The 20284-nt window shown below is 50.2% G+C and overlaps 1 protein-coding gene across 1 annotated transcript in view; it reads left to right on the top strand.

Annotated features, from left to right (window-relative positions):
• C1H14orf132 (chromosome 1 C14orf132 homolog) overlaps positions 1-19840 on the top strand; it is a 49668-nt gene extending 29828 nt beyond the window's left edge. The window contains exon 2 of the mRNA XM_060165526.1: positions 19262-19840. Coding sequence (XP_060021509.1) covers positions 19262-19486 — 225 coding nt within the window. The 3' untranslated portion in view covers positions 19487-19840. The remainder of the gene's footprint in view (positions 1-19261) is intronic.
• Positions 19841-20284: the final 444 nt, after the last annotated feature.

Here is a 20284-nt window from a genome sequence, read left to right as displayed (position 1 = left end):
CAAGTTGAGTCCATTCATATGTCTGAAAATGGGCTCAGGACTACCTGCCATCCCACTTTATTCTGAACATTGATGCGCTAATGTATGCAAACAGCTTTGCAGATATAACAGTGGCAGTAAGGATGCAGCCTGCATTTATTGAGCACTTACTAAGTGCCCAGTACTACACTTTATATGTGTTAATCTTCACAACACCCTGGAGCAGGAAGTGCTTTTACCATCACTCCCATTCTGCGGGCGAGGAAACTGAGACTCAAAGGTTCCATCACTTGCCCAAGTCCTACAACGGATGAGTGGCAGAGGGGGTTTGAAGGTCTGCAGTTGGACTTCCTAGCTCTCAACCCCTGTGCCAACCTCACCTGTCAACTGCAGCATAACTTGTAGGATACTGTCTGCCTGGGGGCGGCCTCTGTTGAGGGGGCGCTAGGAGAGTGGGATGTCTCCTGACATGGGAACATTCATCCCCAAATTCCCTTGAGGCTGCTGCAGCTCTTGGCCAAGCCTCCTCTCCTCCCGGGACCATTGCAGGTGCCTCTCAACTCATGGGTTGTGTCTGGTTCCTTCCTGATCCATTTTCCTTTCCTCACCCCTGCCGGAGGAGCTTTATCCTGCTAAGGTTCCTCAGTGACCCTCCCCTGCCCCCCGGCCCATGGGATAACATCCTGGTTCTTGGGCTGACCCTCCATCCCCGTGAGCACACCCAGGCGTCCTCTCTAGACCTGGGGCCCCACGTGCACCTTCCTGGTCCCCGCTTCATGCCGCCTGAATCCTCCATGCTTTCCCTGGAATGCTCCCTCCCCTCCTTCAAGGCCAGGTTCAGAACCCCCGCTCTGGGAAGCCAGTGCCTTATCTTAGACCCCTCATTCCAGGCAGCTCTTCTTCTGTACCAGTATCTCGGCGCTGCCCCCTCCCATCACTGGGCTGGCATTGGTGCAGACGGACGTCAGGTGCAGGTCCTGTGGCCCAAACTGGGTCATTCTTCCCAGCCTCCCCCAGCGTGGAACATGGGGCTGTCATGAAGGCAGGTGGGGCTGGGTGGCAGGCCCAGGTCTGAGCTGGACCCCCACACTCGGTGCGGGACCTCAGGCAAGTCCTCACCCCCCAGAGCCACAGTCTCTTGGCCGGTATGGGTGGATAGTGGCCCTGTGTACACAGCGAGCGCTGAAAGAGCAGAGCCAGTGGAGATGTGCTCTGCGGGGTGTAGAAGTTTCCAGCATCGTGCGTGTTTCTTGGGCCCGTGGATAAGCAGTAGGTTGAGCTTATCCCAGCAGATGGTTTGCGTTCCCCACACTCTCTTTCTCTTGCGCTTAGCTGGGGACTTACCCTCCTTTTGCCTCATCCACTCACTTGCTTTCCTCCTTGGCCAGGCGCCTCTTCCCTCTGCTCACCACCAGCCAATCAACAAACACGTATCTGTCCAAAGAGGGATAAGCCCTACATCCCATCCATCCCACCAAACATCAGAGGGTCCAAGATGCCGTCTGGGAAGGGGGTGGGCAGAGGATTCCCTGACCCCCTACACACCCCTCCAGCCCATTTCCCCAGCTCACTGTTTGCTGCAGATTATTGAGTTGGAAGGAGAATGCTGAGCTCCTAATTCCAGAGTTTGAAAAGGTTCTCTTCAGAGAGGCACCACCTTAAAGTAGTAAAAATAAAGTGCAAAGAACCACCAACTACTACGGCTAATAATAATAGTAGTAGCACTAGTTACTAGAAATATGGTAGCTTATTAAATGGTGATCCACGCGGTGCCAGGCCCTGTGCTTAACACCCTGTTGCAAGCATTGAGCTCAGGTCTTTATATCTGTGGGCTCATGCAGTCCTCACAGCACCCCAAGGAGGGAAGTGCTCTCATTGGTCCCATTTTACAGGTGAGAAAAGTAAGGCTCAGAGAGGGTGAGGGATTCGTCCGTGGTCACACAGCTGCTTGGTAGCCAAATCAGATGTTGACATCAGATGGCCCAACTCCTTGTCCTGCGCTTTCTCTCTGTTGGAGTAGCTGGGGTTCGGTATAACTTGTTGCCGTTGGGCATGTGTATTTGTCGCCCCAGATTTCAGTCCGTAAATTTACTCAAAGAGCTGCCTGTTTTTTGGGTAAAAGTGTTTGACAAATAGCAAACAGGGCCACCAGGAGAGCCCAGAGTGGTTGCTGGCGCTGGGTGTGATGAACATCCAAGCTCCAGTAGCGAATATGATGTTTGTGGGTGTCTGTTTCATTTACTGTTTTCTTTTAAGTAGAACTTGTTAGCCACAGTAGAACCAGTATGTAACAGATGACGCCTGCGGGTGAGCAACGTTTAAAGAAAGAAACGCCTCGGCCTAATTCCCTGGCTTTCTCACTAGTTCTCAGTGAGGGAATTCCTCTAATACTGAGTCTCTCTCTCGGTCACCACATCCTACCTTAATGAGGAGTTAATCAGAATTCCTGACGACAAATCCTCTATCCAAGGGGCCCGGACCTTCGGCGCGTTCTGAAGTCAAGAGCCCTCACAGGCAGCTTTCTTATCTGCTGGCTGCTTTTCTCCAGCAAGTCGCTTCACTTATTGAGTGCCTGCTGTGTACACATCATCTCTGACTGCCTCACGGCCTGGAAGTCGGGGTGTTGCCCCACAGATCAGGTGAAGCAGCTGAGCTTGGGGTGAAGTGGCATGCCTGTGGCCACACCATCCGTGGGAGACAGAGCCTGAATTTGCACCCTGACCTGAACCCCAGCCCTTCTTTCCACTTCACTTATGTGATGAGCATCATGGTCTTTGATTGCTCCCGATTCATCAGTACAGAGAGGACCAATGGATCTTTGTCTTACCCTTTCATTTATCTGCTCTTTCCTTTTCTTTCTTTTTTTTTTTTTTTTTTTTGTGGTACGCGGGCCTCTCACTGCTGCGGCCTCTCCCGTTGCGGAGCACAGGCTCCGGACGCGCAGGCTCAGCGGCCATGGCTCACGGGCCCAGCCGCTCCGCGGCATGTGGGATCTTCCCGGACCGGGGCACGAACCCGCGTCCCCTGCATCGGCAGGCGGACTCTCAACCACTGCGCCACCAGGGAAGCCCTCTTCTTTCTTGCCTGCATGTTGCAAAAGCTGACGTGGAGTTTACAGCCACCCACGTGTGTCTTTATATTAATTATCTGAAACAACAGGACTGTCTTTTTCGATTGGAAAGGAGGCGTTTTCTGCCTCTTCTTAGAGCAAATTCCTCCTGCCCCATCCCCACCGTGTTCCCTCCAGCTGCTGGTAACAATCAGATACTCTTAACACCAATCCTCTGAGTGGCGTGTTGTCAGACCCCTTAGGGAACAGGCCCAGATTCCTTTTCAGCTTAAACTGGACCAGGGTTTTTCCACAGAGGATTGAAGTGCTTTCTTTGCTCTTGGCTGTCAAACACACCCTCTCTTGGGGTGCCCTGGGCCTCGTTTGTCCTCGAGTGTTTTTAAATACTCTTGGGAAGACTACAACCTTGTTTCTAAGATGATTTCTCTCCAACAGGCAGGTTTCCTATGGTGCATAATACAGATGTGATTTTGCCCAAACAAGCCAGTGAGCATTTATTGAGTGCCTGCTGTGTTTCAAAACACTCAACCTCAAAAATAGCACAAGTGCCCCTGCCCTGAACCTCAAAACAAGAGGGTGTCAGTACACAGTAAAACCAGGACTCTTACCGCATAAAAAGGAAAATCTTTTCATCTGATGCGTGAAGAAACCCTGGGAGGTAGATGCGGCAGAGATGAGGAGGTGGGAGATGTTTGTTTGGTAAGCTGAGGCCAGAGAGGTTCTTAAGCAGCTGTTGATTTGCAGCTGCAGACAAGGTCTCAGCCCTCCTGGTCCCTGCAAGACCCCTGACGGTGGCTGGTTACTCTTGGGGACAGAAGAAGGAGTAGCTCTCAGTGGCCATGCCAGCTGGAAAGGAATTAAGGCTCCTTGTAAGCAGTTACTTCTTAAAAAGTCCTCTTGACCCAAGGACAGGACTGTGGGGACTTTGGGGGAGTAACAGAAGCCACGGCCCGGTCTTTATTTGCTTCCCGGGCGCGCTGAGATGCTGTTCGGGCTGTCTCTGGCTGCTCTCTGGCGGGGTTACGTATATGGCCCTGGCCTTCTGTCTCCTCTGTGCCCTGTTTTCTTCACAACACACTAGGCTCTCTTTTCAGCCCTGGGTTTCCTGGGCTCACTGGCTTACTTTGGAGGGCTGCAATCGTTGATGACTGTGACATCCTTTGTTTACTGATATGGCAAGAAATAGTCCCTTTCTCATCCTCATGGAAACCTGGAAGCTTCCTAGTCATACCCTGCCTTGTGCTGTGTCTTCCCCTTCTTCCTGCACACACAGGTTTCCCTGGGGAGGAGCGGTGTGGCGATTCACTGGGACCTTTGTAGGTTGGAGGAGACTGGTATCTTAAAAACATTCCGTGGAGATCCCAGTGTCTCCCTCCAGTGTTGTTATTTGTTTCGTGTCATGGTTACTACTGAAAATGATTTTGTCGTTTTGTCCTATAGAGGAGGGGAGATTTAAAAAATGACCCAAAAGGATCCACGTAGGGGGTAGAGATGCTGGGTGTGCCGTCACTCCATCCTGCCTTCTCTCTGGGGTGCACACACTCGCAGAGGTAAAACGCACTGTTTTATTTCATTGGTAAATTCTGTCCCCACCCTCTCCCTTCCTCTCTCTCTCTCCCTCCTTCTCTCTCTTTCCCTTTCTCCTTCTCTCTTCCTCCAAAATAAAGATCACATGGCTTTTCTCTTTGCACCTCTGGCTTCCACACCGCCCGGGCTCTGTCCCCCGTGCCCCCCCCCCCACCAATGGAGTAGATGCCTGTTTAGCCAATGAGTGAACAGCGGAACAAATTTCCCACCATCACCCTAAGGCCACGGGTCCCCACAGGGGACTCATTTGGTTACAATGATGCTATTGAATCACTCCAAAGATGCTACTGAATTCATGGGGGCAGAATAGGTACTAATTTATGACAACCTTTGCCAGCTATTCCCTAAGGAAGAACTTCAGAATTCCCCTTTGTTTTGTGTTTGCTCAACTGCAAATAACCAGTGGAGGCGGCATCATCCCGTTTCTCCTTGAGGTTCTCAGCCTCAGTCCTCGAAAAACAAGTGATGGCCCCTGAATTCTCACTGCGATCCATGTGGATGCCCTGTGAAGGATAGGGTCCTGGGAGCCCGGGACCACCACACTGATGTCTGGCCCTTCTCTCTCCAAGGCCAGTGTTCCCTTTATTCCTGGTAATCGAAGATGATGTGTTCTGACGAGACAGCATTTTCTCCTGCTGAGTTCCTATGGTAACGGTTTCAAAGATGGTGAATTTGATTTTTCCTCTTCATTCTGTAATGCTCTCAGGCTTTCCAAAAATATCCTTATTTTTCTGGGCCTTATGTGGGTCTAGAAATATTCTGCCACAGCAAGTAGGCCCACCTCATCCACCATGTAGATATTGTATCAAAGAGTGCAAGGTGCAGCAAGTAATTGAGAAAACATTTAAAATATATATCTATACTTGGCTTCTACTTTGTGCGAGTTGATGTGCTAGGCATCAGGGATAGGAAGAGAAATTAAACTCAGCTCTTAGCCTTAAAAAGCTCGCAGCCCCTAAAAAAGATAAACAAGTGCACAGCTAGCCATGATGCAATATAATATAATGTAACAACATAACATTATATACTCTAATGGAACACTAGGACATAGCTAACTATAATATAATGTAACATGACACGATGTAATGTTAGTACATAGTGAGCTATAATATGAGGTAATGTAACAATATAATGTAATGCAATATGATATAAATATAATGTGATGTAACATAAGAAATATAATGTAATGTAACATAGTAAATATTTCATCAGTTGTAGGAATAAATTAGTGGAGAAATCCGTTCAGCCTAGAGTGACAACAAGGGTTGGAGCCGGCAGACATGAATGTTGATTTCTGATCAGTTACTTATAGCTGTCAAGCTTAGGGAAGTGACTGCCTCTCTCTGAGCCCCCTGTCATCCCCCTGGTGTTGGGCTGGTGTGAGGGTGAAATAGCACCCATCCAGCCCAGAGCAGCTCTTCCTTGGGGCTTCCTGCTCATCCCTGCTGGGCCCCTCGGTGCTCAGGAGAGCCTCAGGAGAGGAACACAGGTGGAAGGCCCACAGGCAGTAGAGGGGCAGGTGAGCAGCTTGAGCTAGGAGGTGGCTTTGTGAAAATGCCTGGCGAGTGGAGCTCAGGGGGAGGTAAGAAGGGCAGTGTGGCCCATGCAGGTCATGGGATCTGACCCGTCACCACCCCCCATCAGGAAGCTTTTTGAGAGTCACCGTTGCACAAGACTGATATCACAGTGGGTCCATGCTACCGAGGGAGGTACCAAAACAAACACAGGAGCTGTGCTAACAGCTCTGCGTGTGCACTCAGCACTGGCCCTGACGGCACTGTGCCTTGTCACATGTGGGGGTGCTGCAGGCGTGATCTCCACCTCTCTCTTTGAGGGAATGGAGCATCTCTCCTCTTGGTCCAGCGCAGCGTTGGCACACGAAGGCACGTGTGTGCCGCATAGAGCAGGTCTGGAGACGGCTGTGGGGCGATGCCTCACCACACTCTCCCCCTCTCAGCACGTGCCTCTGTTTCCTCTCCCCGCCTGTCCAACAGCTGTGATGATGGTACCCGACCCGAGGGATGGTTCATGGCAAAATATCGCGCACATAGATGCCCCGTGCATACCTGGCGTAGAGCAGGCTCTCAGTAAACATCAGCTTTTATTTTTCTTTCCTCCATTTTGTTTTTAATTAAAAACTCTTCAGTGTGTAAACACTGGCCAACAGGAGTGGCAGGTGTTGACATTACGAAGCAAATATTGCCATTAACTTCAGCCTCCGTGGAAGAAACACACAGGAAGGTGGGCAGCCGGCTGTGTGCTGTCAAGTTTGATAAAAGGGCAGAACTGTTTTTCTCCTTGTGCTTTTTCAACAAAATAGCCAAGTTTGGGGGCCAGTTCTCTGCCAGGATATCATCCCCAGGTATCACGTGACTTCATGAGAAGGCCTTCAGGATTGGTGGTCTGGAGGCCTGGAAGCCATTCCCCCCCCCCTTCTCACACACACACACACACACACACACACACACACACACACACACACACACACACACACACACACACACACTTCCGATTCCTGCCTCTTGCTAGCTAAGGGGCCAACCTCAGGCAAACTCCTTAACCCTTTCCAGAGGCAGTTTCTGCATCCGTTTTTGTTGAAGGCCTTAATAAAAGTGACCCGCGCCAGGCCCGTTAGCAGTTTGAAGATCCAGACTGAAGGCGTGCGGGGAAGTGGCCACATACCCCACACCCGGCTCTAGCCTCCACCCTCAGGATGCCCCTGTGTCATCTTGGTCTCTCCATCGGCCCGCGGGTCCCTAGCAGGCAGCCGAATGGGTGTGGGTGAAAGACTGCCATCCTGCGATGCTCTTTGCCTGCGGTTTGCAGGGACAGGAGAGCTCATTCTGAGTGTCCTCTGATCTGTTGAGAGAGGGAAACGACATCCCATGAAGTGTGAATTGTCTGAATAGAGGTTCCATCTCAAAAGTCATTTGAATCAAATTCAAGATTCATGTACAAACTTCACTCTTCCCACCTTCTTAAAGGACAACTTTTGGAGTAAGATAGACACGCAGGAAAGCGGACAGCTTTCTGCATCTCCTCCAAGTGAGTGCGCGCATGGACCAGCACCCAGGTCAGAGCACAGCCAGCCCTCACCCCCCACCCCAGGAGCAGTTCTCACGCTGACACAGGATATTAGTTTTGCCTGTTTGTGACCTTTATAAAAACCACAATTCCCAGCCTGGACACTATTGACATTTAGGGCTGGATGATTCTGTGTTGTCAGGGGCCGTCCTGTGCGCTGTAGCGCATGGAGCAGTATCCCTGCCTGCAACCCACTAGGTGCCAGTAGCAGCCCCCTGTCCGCCAGCTGTGACAATCAAACATGTCTGTAGACATCACCAAAAGTCCCCTAAGGGACAGAATCCCTCCCAGTTGAGAACCACTGATAGAAATGGAATCACACTGTGTGTTCTTATTTGTGTCTGGGTATTTTGTTTTGTTTTTGTCATCATTGTGTTTGTGAGATTCATCCATGCTGCTGTGTATAACTGTGGTTCATAATCATTGCTGTGTAGAATTCCGTTGTGTAAATATGGCCGCAATTTATGTATCCTTCTACTGTTGATGGGCACTTGGATTATTTCCATCTTGGGGCTGTTCTAGATGGTGTCGCTATGGACATTTGGGTACAGGTGTTGAGCACATGTACACCTTTCTGTGAGGTGTATAGTCTGTTTTGTGATGTCTTTTTGCCTCTCCTGCCAGCCCCCATGTGGCTTCCATGCCTCCATCACAAGGGAACTTCCTCATATGGTGAAATGCCCTGGCTAAACCCCTGCCCCCTTCAGCCTTCTCCTGGACCCGGTGGCATAAACTCTGGTGTTCTGATTGCCATCAGGGCTGGTGCGTCACTCCAGTTAAGCCACAAACACTCACCACACTGCCCAGCAGGGACCCCCAGCCTCTGGCCAACTCATCACCACAACTGAGTGCTCTCTCCTGATGGGGTCTGGGGGAAGCCTGTTGACCAGCCCTGTAGCCCCAGGGGATGGGACCACTCAACCTTGGGATCCTGTACTCCAAGATGGGCCCTGGGGGGAGGGTGACGGGCAGCAGTTCCCACTCTGATGACTTTTCACATGACTGTCACTTTCCTTGATCAGAAAGTTCTTCTGACCCATGTTATGTGCTGACCAAGGTGGCAGGATTTGGATGTTAAACTTGCCAGCCCTCGAATCAAAGCCTATGTTTTCTTCCTTCCTTCCTTCCTTCCTTCCTTCCTTCCTCCCTCCCTCCCTCCCTCCCTCCCTCCCTCCCTCCCTTCTTTCCTGTGTGCCATATCATGTACATATTTTGTTAGATTTATAGTAGTGTTCTGTTTTTTGGTGCTCTTGTAAATGAAACTTTAAAAATGTTCTATTCCAGCTGTTCATTGCTGGAATATAGAGATGGAATTAATTTTGAATATTCACCTTGTATTCTGTGACCTTGTTAAACTCACTTATGAGTTATATGATGGTTTTGTAAATTCTTTGGGATTTTCTATGTAGACAATCATGTCATCTGCAATTAGAGACAATTTTATGTCTTCATTTCCCATCTATGTACCTTTTCTTTCTTTTCCTTGCTTTATTGCACTGCCTAGAACTTCCAGTACGACATCCTTGCCTATTCCTTAGATCTTAGAGGGAAAGCATTCAGTTTCTCACCATTAAGTATGATATTAGCTCTAGATTATTTGTTTGTTTGTTTTTTTGGAGGTACTCTTTATCGGATTTAGGGAGATCCCTTCTATTTCTATTTTGCTAAGAGTTTTTACCACTAGTATATGTTTAGTTTTGTCAAACGCTTTTCCTGCATCTATTGATATGATGATGTTTTGTTTCTTCTTACTTCTGTTAGTATAGTGAATTACATTAATTGATTTTCGAATGTTGACCCAGTCTTGCATTATCCTTTCTTATATGTTGCTGGATTCAATTTGCTAATATCTGTTGTCTACTTTTTGTCTGTGTTCAATTAGGAAATTGATTTTCCATCTTCTCTTCTTGTCATATCTTCAATTTTTGTAGCAGGATAATGCTAGCTTCGTAAACATAATTTGGGAAGTGTTCCATAAAATAAACTGGAAAGTGTCTTCTCTTCTGTTTTCTGGAAGACATTGTATAGAACTGGTGTTATTCTTCCTTACACGTTTGATAGAATTTGTCAGTGAAACCATTTGGAGATTTCTTTTTTCGGAAATTTTGCCTCATTTTATGTAAGCAGTGGTCCTGATATCAGTTCTGACTGTGACACCTTTGCAATGTTGTTCAGACTCAGGGGTGGGTCTGGGCTTGGGCAGGGGTCTTAGTTCTGTTCTCAAAGGCTTTATTACTATTCCGTGGTTCGTTTCTGTGCATGCACAGCTTGGAGCGAGCCCAGAATGTGTGAGGTTTACACACGGAATTAGGGGACCCCTTCTCCACTCTCTCCCCCCTGAAATTTACTCCCTGGGATCTCTTTGGCTCCAGGAATGGTGTTTCCTAACCCTCTAGCTAGAAAGTCAATGTTTCTGTCAACTTTCTCCTCCTGTGCTGTCACCCAGCTCTGCACAGCCAGGATGCCTGCTCTGCAAAGCAGGTGAGAAAAGAGAAAGAAAAGATAAGGGGATCTCCCCACACTGTTCAGACTATGGGGGCCCTTTTCTCTGTCCTGCTGGCCAGAAAGAAGGGTTTTCTCTTGTGTTTTAGGTCCCGTGTCACAGCCGCCACCATCACTGCCATCCAAGCACAGTCCAGAGACTGAGACCGGCCCTGGGGCAAGTCCAGGAGAGAGAAAAGAGAAAAAAAGAAAGAAATTGGAGATTCTACCAGAACCCCCCGCTCCCAGGAGCCCCCTCCTTTCAGTTCTCCATCTAGAAAGAGGGGTTTCTCCCAGGGCTTTTCTGTGGAAGCCAGAAGGGAAGGGGGGAGAGCCCCAGAAAGCATCCCCTGCTGTCTGGCTTCAGGGTCCCCCGCCCCCGCCCCGCCCAGCCCACCTGCTGTGCTCCTCGCAGAGTCAGGCCCAGAGTTCCTAGCTGCACTGTGTCTCGGCACCAGAAACCTTTCATTGTAGTTTAATGTTTTTATAAGGGTTCCCTGGGTCTGGGGCTAGAATCCTCATTGTTCAGACAGGAAATGTACCCAGCAGTAGAAGTGGCCCAGCTGGGCCTGGAGCCAGGATGGCATGTCCTCCTGGGGCATCTCCAGGCATCTCGGCCCAGTCACGGCTGCGTGGTTACTCCCCTCCCCGGGTCTGGAGGTAAAGCGCCCTTGCGGCCAGCGTGGTGCACCCTTCAACCCAGACCTCCTGGGAATCGTTATGATTGGTAATATCCACAGGCAGGAAATGGAAACTTGGCCCCTTTCTCTCTCCTGCCCTGATGGGCTTTCAAGCCTCACCTTCAGAATGCATTGTAAGGGGATCCTGGTTTATCCTGCAGTGGGCCTTGAATTCCATTTCACATGTTCCCAGTGGAATGCACTGGAAATTAACCAGATCCAAAGGCACAAAATGGAGAAAATCAAAAGAGATTCACTGTGGTGAGGCCTTGAGAGGAGAGCAGGCCCGGCTTTCTGCCCTGAGCCCTTGGGGTCCACCCAGCTATGACAGCAAGGGTGACACTAACAGTTACGGCTCGTGAGCATTGGGTACTGACAGCTGGGACATTGCATATTTCAGACATGAGCACCCTGGGGTGGGCGTAAGGAGTCCCACTATTGGCCTCATTTTACAGATAAAGAAACTGAGGTCCAGAGAGAGTCAGCCACTTGCGTGTGTCACACAGCCAGGAAGGGACAGCGCTGGGGCTCTACCTCATGCCTGATTCTTCAGCCCACGAAATTGACCTCAACTTGCCTTGTTCTTATCTCTGTCAAAGTGCAGGTAATTCCATTTTATGACAGTGTGTTTGAGTCTGTATTCCTCTAAAGTGTGAGCCCTGCAAGGTCCGAGGTCACGGGTTACCCCTTGGCATCCCTCATGTCTGTCCCACACCTCCTGGAGCCGAGTGGGCCTTCAGCGTTTGTTGAATGAATAATGAATGGGTGAATGACACTCTGTATCTATCCAGCCTTTATATTTGGAACACAGAGACCCCCTCAGGAATTTAGAGATGAGACAAATTATCTTGATAATGTTTGTAGTGTGGCTGGAGGCGTCCCTGGAATTTTCCGATGAACCAGGTCACGCGGGACCCTGGGCCACAGATGGCAGGCTTCTGCAGAGACAAAACCGAGGGGATGGTTCTTTGTAAAAATTCTGAAATTGCAGCTCTTTCTCTGATTGCATGGAGGTGCCAGATGTAGCAAATAAAAACACAAGACAGAGGCCCAATTAAATTTGAATGTCAGATAATTTTTTAATACAAATATAAATTTTTGCTGTAAGTATGTCCAATGCAATATTTGGGATATACTTATATAAAATTACTTTACTATTATTATACTAAAAATTATTTTGTTGTTTATCCGAAATTCAGATTTAACTGGGTGTCCTGTATTTCATCTGAGGATTTTTCTTTTTAATTTTTATTGGAGTAGAGTTGATTTACAATGTTGTGTTAGTTTCTGCTGTACAGCAAAGTGAATCAGTTATACATATATCCACTCTTTTTGAGATTCTTTTTCCGCATAGGCCATTACAGAGTACATAGTAGAGTTCCCTGTGCTGTACAGTAAGTCCTTATTAGTTCTGAGGATTTTATCTAAGGGCTTATCTGACAATCCTCACCACTCAGGCTCCCACTTTAGGGCCATTAATAACTGACTCCGGCCTTCTTAGTATCTGGCAAGACTTCTGAGCACTGGGCTTGACCTTGGCGGTCACTCATCTGAGCTGCTCCCTGGTAAGTAAGGCTCAGAGAGAGAGGCAGGGCTCCAGCAGGGCCAGAACCCAAGTCTCCTGGCCCCAAAGGGACAGGGGACAATACGAATGTTTTTACTGCGGAACAACTTTGAAATCCACAGCCCAGGAGCAGCGAATGTAGCTGTGGCTCGGCCAGGATCCTGCAGTGCCAGGGACCTGAGGACGGCCTTCTAGGGAAAAGAGTCTGGTGGAGCCCAGGGGACAGCCAAAAAGCTCCCCTTCACAGAGCCGCCACCAACAAGTGCCCATTCTCTCTCATTTCCCCTCCTCTGAAAGGTGCTCGTTATTCAGGAAAGTGTCTGGCTGGGCCACCTCTGGTGACCGTGCTCTGAAGATTTCCTTTTGAAAGCATCTTCTGTTCCTTTCCCTGGAGGGGCCCAGCTTAGGGGAGATTTATGTAACCTCCGTCTCCTCAGTGGGAACAGACGGAGACCTGGAGGGCCCACCTCCACGGAGCTGCGCTTCTGTGGGGGGCAGGGTGGGCACCCTGGAGGATGGTGCCGCAGTGTCCATGACAGCCACGCCCTCCTGGAGGCCACACATGCCACGCGGTGACCCCAGCACTGAAGGATGGCGACCTGGAGCTCTGGGTACCATCTTTGCTTCCGAGGGTGGCTGGTCCTACCGTCTCGCGTGTGATGCTCTCCAGTGTTCAAAGGATTGCTCTTAATGTTATAAAGTGTAAAACACCAAAAAGTGACAGACATCCATGTGCCCACTAACCAGAGTAGAACACTTTCGAATATTTTATCATGTTTCTTCATCTTTTCTTATAATAAAATATTACAAACAAAATCAGTCTCTTTCCCATCTCCCCCTTTCTCAGAGGCAGCTGCTGCTGTAAATCTGGCTGATGTATTCACAGTCCATGTCTGTACGTTTACATACATGTGGATCCACGCATAATATATGATGTTACTGTTAGGCGTGTTTTTAATTTCAGGGATGGCAACTGAGTTTATTTTGTGACTCGCCTTTCTCCCCAGAAAGCGTTTTTTACGTAGTGTAAGGCTCTCCCAGCATCTCCCTTCTTCTCTGAAGCAGTCTGTATTATTTTCCCCATTTTTAAATGAAACACCTGAGCCTCAGGTGAAGAAGTGGGTCTCGGTCCCACAGAAAGGAAGTGTTGGCTCCGGGCCCAAATCTCAGCTCGCCCTCAGGATTCTTGGCCGATGGTCCAAGAATTCATTCATTCAGCAAGTGTGTTTTGAGTGTTGGCTCTCTTCTAGGCTCGAGGATACTGTGGGAAAGAGGGAAGGTCCCTGCCTTCCTGGCAGCTGTAGTCAGGAGGCTTGTAGAGGTAACATTGACCTTGAACACTGGCCATTGACCTTGACACTCTGTCCTGGTATCCCCTCTTCAACAAGCCAACCAGAGTTTTTCTGCTCTTGACAAGATCATCTCTTATGAGGAGACGAGTCCCCCCAGCCTGTGTCCTTCTGATCGTTAATGTCTAACTGAGCCAGAGGAGACTTCTTCTCTTGTTCTGCCTCCTCGGGTCACACGCTTTTCTGCATGGTGGACCTCTGAGTGTTTGAAGTTAGGAATCATCACCCTCAAATCTCTGAGCCTTAACCTCATCCAAGCCAGTGACTACACCTGCCCACGGGGTTGAGAAGGCCCAGTTGCTCATCTCAGTAAGGGCATGACACCCGGAGGTCATTTCCAAAAATGGCTTAAAATTAGACCTGGCCGGCTGGAGGGCCTTTCGGAAAGACCTTCCAGAGGCTTCTGCCATCACCTGCTTCTGAAGTGACTTCAGCCATCATTCCTTCGTTCTTACCATGAATCAGTTTCTGATCAAATCTTCCCAACTTCCAAATGGCAGAATTGAGGCTGACCTTTTTTGGTTTTCCATTCGTGGGATTTTGCTGTGTAAAGTTATTTTCATGTGTAACCCGGCACTTTGAAGTAGAATCTGTTTTACAAAGGAAAAAACATCAAAACCAACACAGCTGAGGAGTTGGATTGAGCGACAGTGCTGGCTGAACTCAGCAGAACTTGGTGGGAGTGGAGGGCCGCCTGTATGCAGATGAGTGTCTGGTTAATTGATTGCACAAAAGCACACAACTGGAAATGGCAGGTTCCCGATTCCGTCACTTTAGCTTAAGCAATTGGATAAGAGATGCATGTCTCTCGGTTTTGAATTACTACACGAACAAGAGGAAAGAACGTTAGGAATGACTGAGCGATTGGTGCCACGTTTTATTTATCATATATGATCTGATTCCCTCCTTGCGAGAATCCTGCTGGTTCCACTGTATCATCTTCATTACTTACAGGGAAGGAAACGGAAGCAGGTTGGTTGAATTCGCTTGGCTGTACTATCTGTAATGAAGCAGGATTCACTCCCCGAGTCTTTCTGACAGTAGAACCCACTCCATCCCTCACACTCTGAGGCAGTAGAATCAGATGCCACCGGCTGTGACCTCTGGCAGTGCTGAGCTGTCCGTCAATGAGGTGCAGGGCAGAGAGGGGCTCAGCGTGGAGAATGAGCTGTCTCATCGCCGGGGAGCTCTGAGAGCGGGTGTATGAAGTGCAGCCGATGCGGGGGCTGTCTGCAAGTTCATTAATTCCACACGGTTGTACTTGTCACTCTTTCTGTGTTACAAATGGGGTTGAGGGAGCATGAGATGAGTGGGCCATGGCTTTGCCTTCAAGAGTTCCCTGTGTGGTGGGAGACCTACCTCCAGTTAACCGAGCCTGTGGTTGTCACCTTACGTGGCCAGAGACCTTGCAGACGTGATGAAGGTGTAGGATCTTGAGATGGGAGACGATCCAAGGGAGCCCAATATAATGAGCGCAGTCAGACTTCTGAGCTCCAGAGCGGTAAGATAACAAATGTGTGTCATTTGAAGCCACTGAGTTCGTGGCGATTTATTATAGCAGCTACAGGAAACTAACACAGGGCATTAACTACCCACAGGGAAGCAGAGAGCAGGAGGGGGGCGCAAGGGAAGGGCAGCTGCCCCTGTGCAGGTAGGCAGCAGGGCTGTGTCAGCCTGGGGGCTGCTCTCTCCTCCCCCCACCAAAGGCTCTGTCCAGTGCCCCCTTTTTCTCCCCCCAGTGAATTGGATGAAAATGCTCATCGAGCCCACACATGTCCCGAAGAGAGGAGAGGGAAGATGCGCAGGCTTACGTCCAGAGATCTCAACAGGATGGAGAGCGGAGTCGAGGCGGGGGCATCTGTCCAAAAACCCAGTGCCCTTGGGGAAGGAGGAGAGGCTGAGGCGGGTCGCTGGGCAGAGGACAACGGGCATGGGATTAATTCCGGGCAGGGGGAGTGCAGCAGGGGCGCCAGGGGAGGGGGCTGTAGAACCCGCAGGGGAGGGAGAAGGGCAGCTTCCTGTCTGGCCTGATCCCCACTCTCTGGCATATAGTCTCCATGAGCTCACCTGAGTGATGCTTTCGCCATGGGTGGGTCAGATGAAGGTTCTGCCGATTTCCCCGAGAGAAGCGTGGTACCATCTCAGGGCAGCAGGAGGAAAGGGTACCCGCCAGGTAGGGGTGGGGTCAGTGGGGGGCTGCCGGAGAGGCAGAATCAGCCAGCAGTGTTGTTGGTCCAAGTTGAGGGTGGGTGTCATTCACCCGTCACTCAACAGGGATTTCTCAGGCATGACTGTGCTCCCGACCTGGGCAAGGCTCTAGGAGTTCCACGGTGAGAATCAACTCATCTGCTCCCCCCTCAGAGCTTCCCGGCCACTGGGGGACGCAGATGGGAACTGCATCTTGGGGTGGGTGCCCCCAAGGGAAGGATGTGGTCTTGGGGGTACTTGGGAGGGAAGGCTATAGTGGACAGGACCATTGGCTGGGGTTCGAAGGATGAGTAGGTTTAATGGGAAAGCTCGGGCCCCTCCCTGCAGGCCAGAGCATCGCTGCCTCTGCTGCCCCCTTAGGACGGATGTGCCCGATTCAGCTGTAACCCATCTCATCTGCATCACCAGCTGGGGGACAAAAGGAGGTCACAGTTCTCCTATTTAAACTTTCAATTGTATTTTTAATAGAATATATGTTAATTGTCATTCTCATTTGTGTTTGTCATCATATCTCTTTAAGATATACTAAATATGTTAATATACTGTTTACTATAATACACATATAAGAAGGACGCATATATAAATGCAGCCCTGGATGAAGTCTCACAAAGTGAGCTCACCCCTGTAACCAGCAGCCCCATCGAGGATCTGCACGTGGCCTATCCTCAGCGCCCCCTGTTGGCCTCTTCCTGTTACTACAGCCCCAGATTGACAACTGCCAGGTCCCCACCGAACTATAGGACCAAGCTGTGTTACTGAGGAAATGCCAAGCTCCTCTCAGCACGAGTCTGTCAAAGGCTGCCCTTCTCAGCCCAAGCAGGTGCTCGGAAGCACCCATTGACACAGTCATGGGCATCCTTTAAAAAGAGGCCATTGAGAGTCAGAGCAGGCCACACATGGAGCTGCCTGGAAGTAGCCTCTCTGTGTGAATTCTCTGATGGTTCGTGTTCCTTTCAGATATTCTTTCTTTTTTACTCCTTCCTTCCCTCCCTCCCCTCTTTCTCCTTCCTTCTCCTTCCTTGCTCTCATCCCCACCTGGAGTGTGGCCCTCACCTGTCTGGCTCACCACTGTCTGCAGAGTCTAGGACTGAGGTTCCTAATTAATCATCCCTAATACAGGTCAGACGGGCGGCTGCGTGAGGCGGACCCCGCTCTGCTCCCACCATCCCAGGGCAGTGCACATGTGCCCGGCTGGAGCGTGGCCCCTGGCGGTAGTGACTGGTACATCTCCGGGGCCCAGTACTGAGTCTGACCTGGGAGTCGGAGAGGCTGTGGGCAGAACGGGAAGCACCCTGGCTCCACAGTCGGACACACCCGACTCTCAGCCCTGACCCCAGCACAGACGAGTACAGTTGCCTTGACCTTTGCTTACCCATCTGAAGTGGGGATACCGTGGTATGCTCCAGCAGGATAGTTGAATGATTCAATGAGACTATTTTAAAATCTCTAGCACATTCCATGACCGTAGCTGGGCCTCCATGCTGGTAGCAGTAGCTCAATAAATGTGTATTGAAGGAAGGCTTAACTGTTCAGTGCTCGTGCGTTCATGTACTATTAAAAAAACACGTTTATTATGGGCCTCACACTTGACAGAGCCAACCCTGGGGCTTAAGTCGTGTCAGCCTCTGGACGGGTCTGGAAGGGCCTGGATGGCCTGGACATTGGTCTTCTGGACTGCATCCAGGTCCAGGCCCTCCCTTTGAGCAGCCCAACTCACCCCTACCCGCACACCTGAGTCTCAGGAATAAGGGGCTTTACAAACGCAAAGAGGAAGCCCTGATCCCTGGAGTGCAATCCAGCCGCTTCTTGTACAGCAAAGCAAGGCCTTGGGAATTAGTCACTCTTCTGGGGAGTTTGTCCCTGTTCATTAGAAGCTCTGAAGCATCATATCCGCTGACTGGGAAGCTCTGTATCTGGGACTGCCTAATAAATAAAAATGCACATGCAGGGCTTCCCTGGTGGCGCAGTGGTTAAGAATCCGCCTGCCAATGCGGGAGACATGGGTTCGACCCCTGGTCCAGGAAGATCCCACATGCCATGGAGCAACTAAGCCCATGCGCCACAACTGCTGAGCCCATGTGCCACAACTACTGAAGCCCGCGTGCCTAGAGCCCATGCTCCGCAACAAGAGAAGCCACCACAATGTGAAGCCCGCACACTGCAAAGAAGAGTAGCCCCCGCTCGCCACAACCAGAGAAAGCCCGCGTGCAGCAACGAAGGCCCAACACAGCCAAAAATAAAATAAATAAAATAATAAAAAATATAAAATAAAGGTAAGCAACTGATATTTAAAAAAATGCATGTGCAAGCATGTATGCGTACCCAAACGTATGTACAAGGATGTTTACCAGTACATTGTTTATAATAGGAAAGCATCAACATTCCTAAATCTCCAGTTCTAGAGGAACGGTTAAATTATGGCTAGTATTTATGATAGAATATTCTACAACTGTGAAACTGTATCTTGGTAGGCTTTTTTTTGCAGTACGCGGGCCTCTCACTGCTGCAGCCTCTCCCGCTGCGGAGCACAGGCTCCAGACGCGCAGGCCCAGCGGCCACGGCTCATGGGCGACCCTCCCGGACCGGGGCACGAACCCGCGCCCCCTGCATCGGCAGGCGGACCCCCAACCACTGCGCCACCAGGGAAGCCCTTGATAGGCTTTTAAATACAGGAATATAAAGCCACATGTTTAAAACTTCTCTCTCTCTCTCTCTCTCTCTCTCTCTCTCACACACACACACACACACACACACACACACACACACACACACACACAGAAAAAGATTAGAAAGGAAGATGTGAACAGTGATTATCCCAAAGTCGTGAGATTATGATCCTCTTTCTTTTCCTCCTCTTTTGTATTTTCTTAATGTTCTGTGCTGAGCCGACATTACTTTTACAATTAGAAGAATAAAGACATTTGACGATGTGTGCTGTCATGGAGGGCCTGGCATTTAGAGAGGGAGGGTCTGTAAGTCCCAGTGAGTTGCCAACTAGCCTTGAGATAGTCTGCTGAGCTGCTCGGGGCCTTAACCTCTTCATCTGCATAGTGGGCATGAGTGTCTGCCTCAAAAGTTTGCTGTGAATGCTAATTTTTCTAGATGAAAATATGCACTGTCATTTATTTAAAAGACCCAAAGCAAAGCCCAGTTCGGTGCTGTATCTTCGAGGGGCCTGCTTGACCAGGCAGCTGCCCCTCTGCGGGCAGCCTCCCAGCTCCCGAGGGCTCTGGTTAATTCTCTCTCTCCTTCTTCTCAGCTGCCCATGATGGGAGGCGCCTTCATGGACTCGCCCAACGAGGACTTCAGCACCGAGTACTCCCTCTTTAACTCCTCCACCAACGTGCACGTGGCCTCCAACGGCCAAGGTCAGCCAGAGGAGCCGCCAAGGTCGTCCAACGATGCCGTCTTGCTCTGGATCGCCATCATAGCGACGCTGGGGAACATTGTCGTGGTGGGGGTGGTGTATGCCTTCACCTTCTGAGCCGCGGGAGCTCCGGGACGGCCCCCCCTGCGCCGGGCTCACGGCGGGGCACTGTCGCTGTTGGCCTTTGGCTGCGCCCGCGTTCTAGAACCAGGAGTGCTGACCAGGTGCGCGGTCTCTCCAAGGGGAGTCACCATGCGTCTGGGATTTCCCCAAGCGGCCCTGATTTCAGATACTCCAGGCTGTGGTCCAGCTGATCCAGAAAATATGGGAGCCTGGGCTTCCAGCCCCCGGAGGCACGCCGGGGCAGAGCCTTCGAGGAGTAGATTGGGGAATTCTTGAAACTGCATTCCACGAACACGAGACCAGAGGGAGCAGCCAGTCAGTTTAAAATACAGACATGGTTGGATGATCCTTTGCTGGCACTGAATAATCACTTCTGTGTCTCGTTTTTCTGCCAGCTTACCTGAGGGCAAGGGCAGCCCTCAGGACTTGAGTGTTGCCACCCCAATCTGGTTTCCCAGTCAGCCCCTCGGAATATTGGTGGTGGTCACTTGAAGGGTCATAGAACGTTCCTCATTTGACTTGGAAATGGCGTCTTTGTTACCAGACACCTGGCCCCTTATGAAACCCAAGGTTGGGGGATTCCTGGTGACGTGGATTTCAGGGGTGGCAGTGATGGTGGTTTTTATCTGCTGGATGGACTTTCTCTTCTTTGTGGAAAGAGGAGAAGGTGCCTTTAAAAATTAGATCTGCCAGGCAGTTAACTCTTTAGATCACCCACTGAAGATGCTCTTTCCTCTCTGAGAAATCACGGAATTTTAGGGATGAGGTGGGTGTACCTCATCGATTGGCGGG

Source organism: Lagenorhynchus albirostris, chromosome 1 (genome assembly GCF_949774975.1).
Source record: "Lagenorhynchus albirostris chromosome 1, mLagAlb1.1, whole genome shotgun sequence".
Classification (NCBI taxonomy): domain Eukaryota; kingdom Metazoa; phylum Chordata; class Mammalia; order Artiodactyla; family Delphinidae; genus Lagenorhynchus; species Lagenorhynchus albirostris.
The sequence above is the reverse complement of the archived record's forward strand: the minus strand, read 5'-3'. Positions and strand labels throughout refer to the sequence as shown.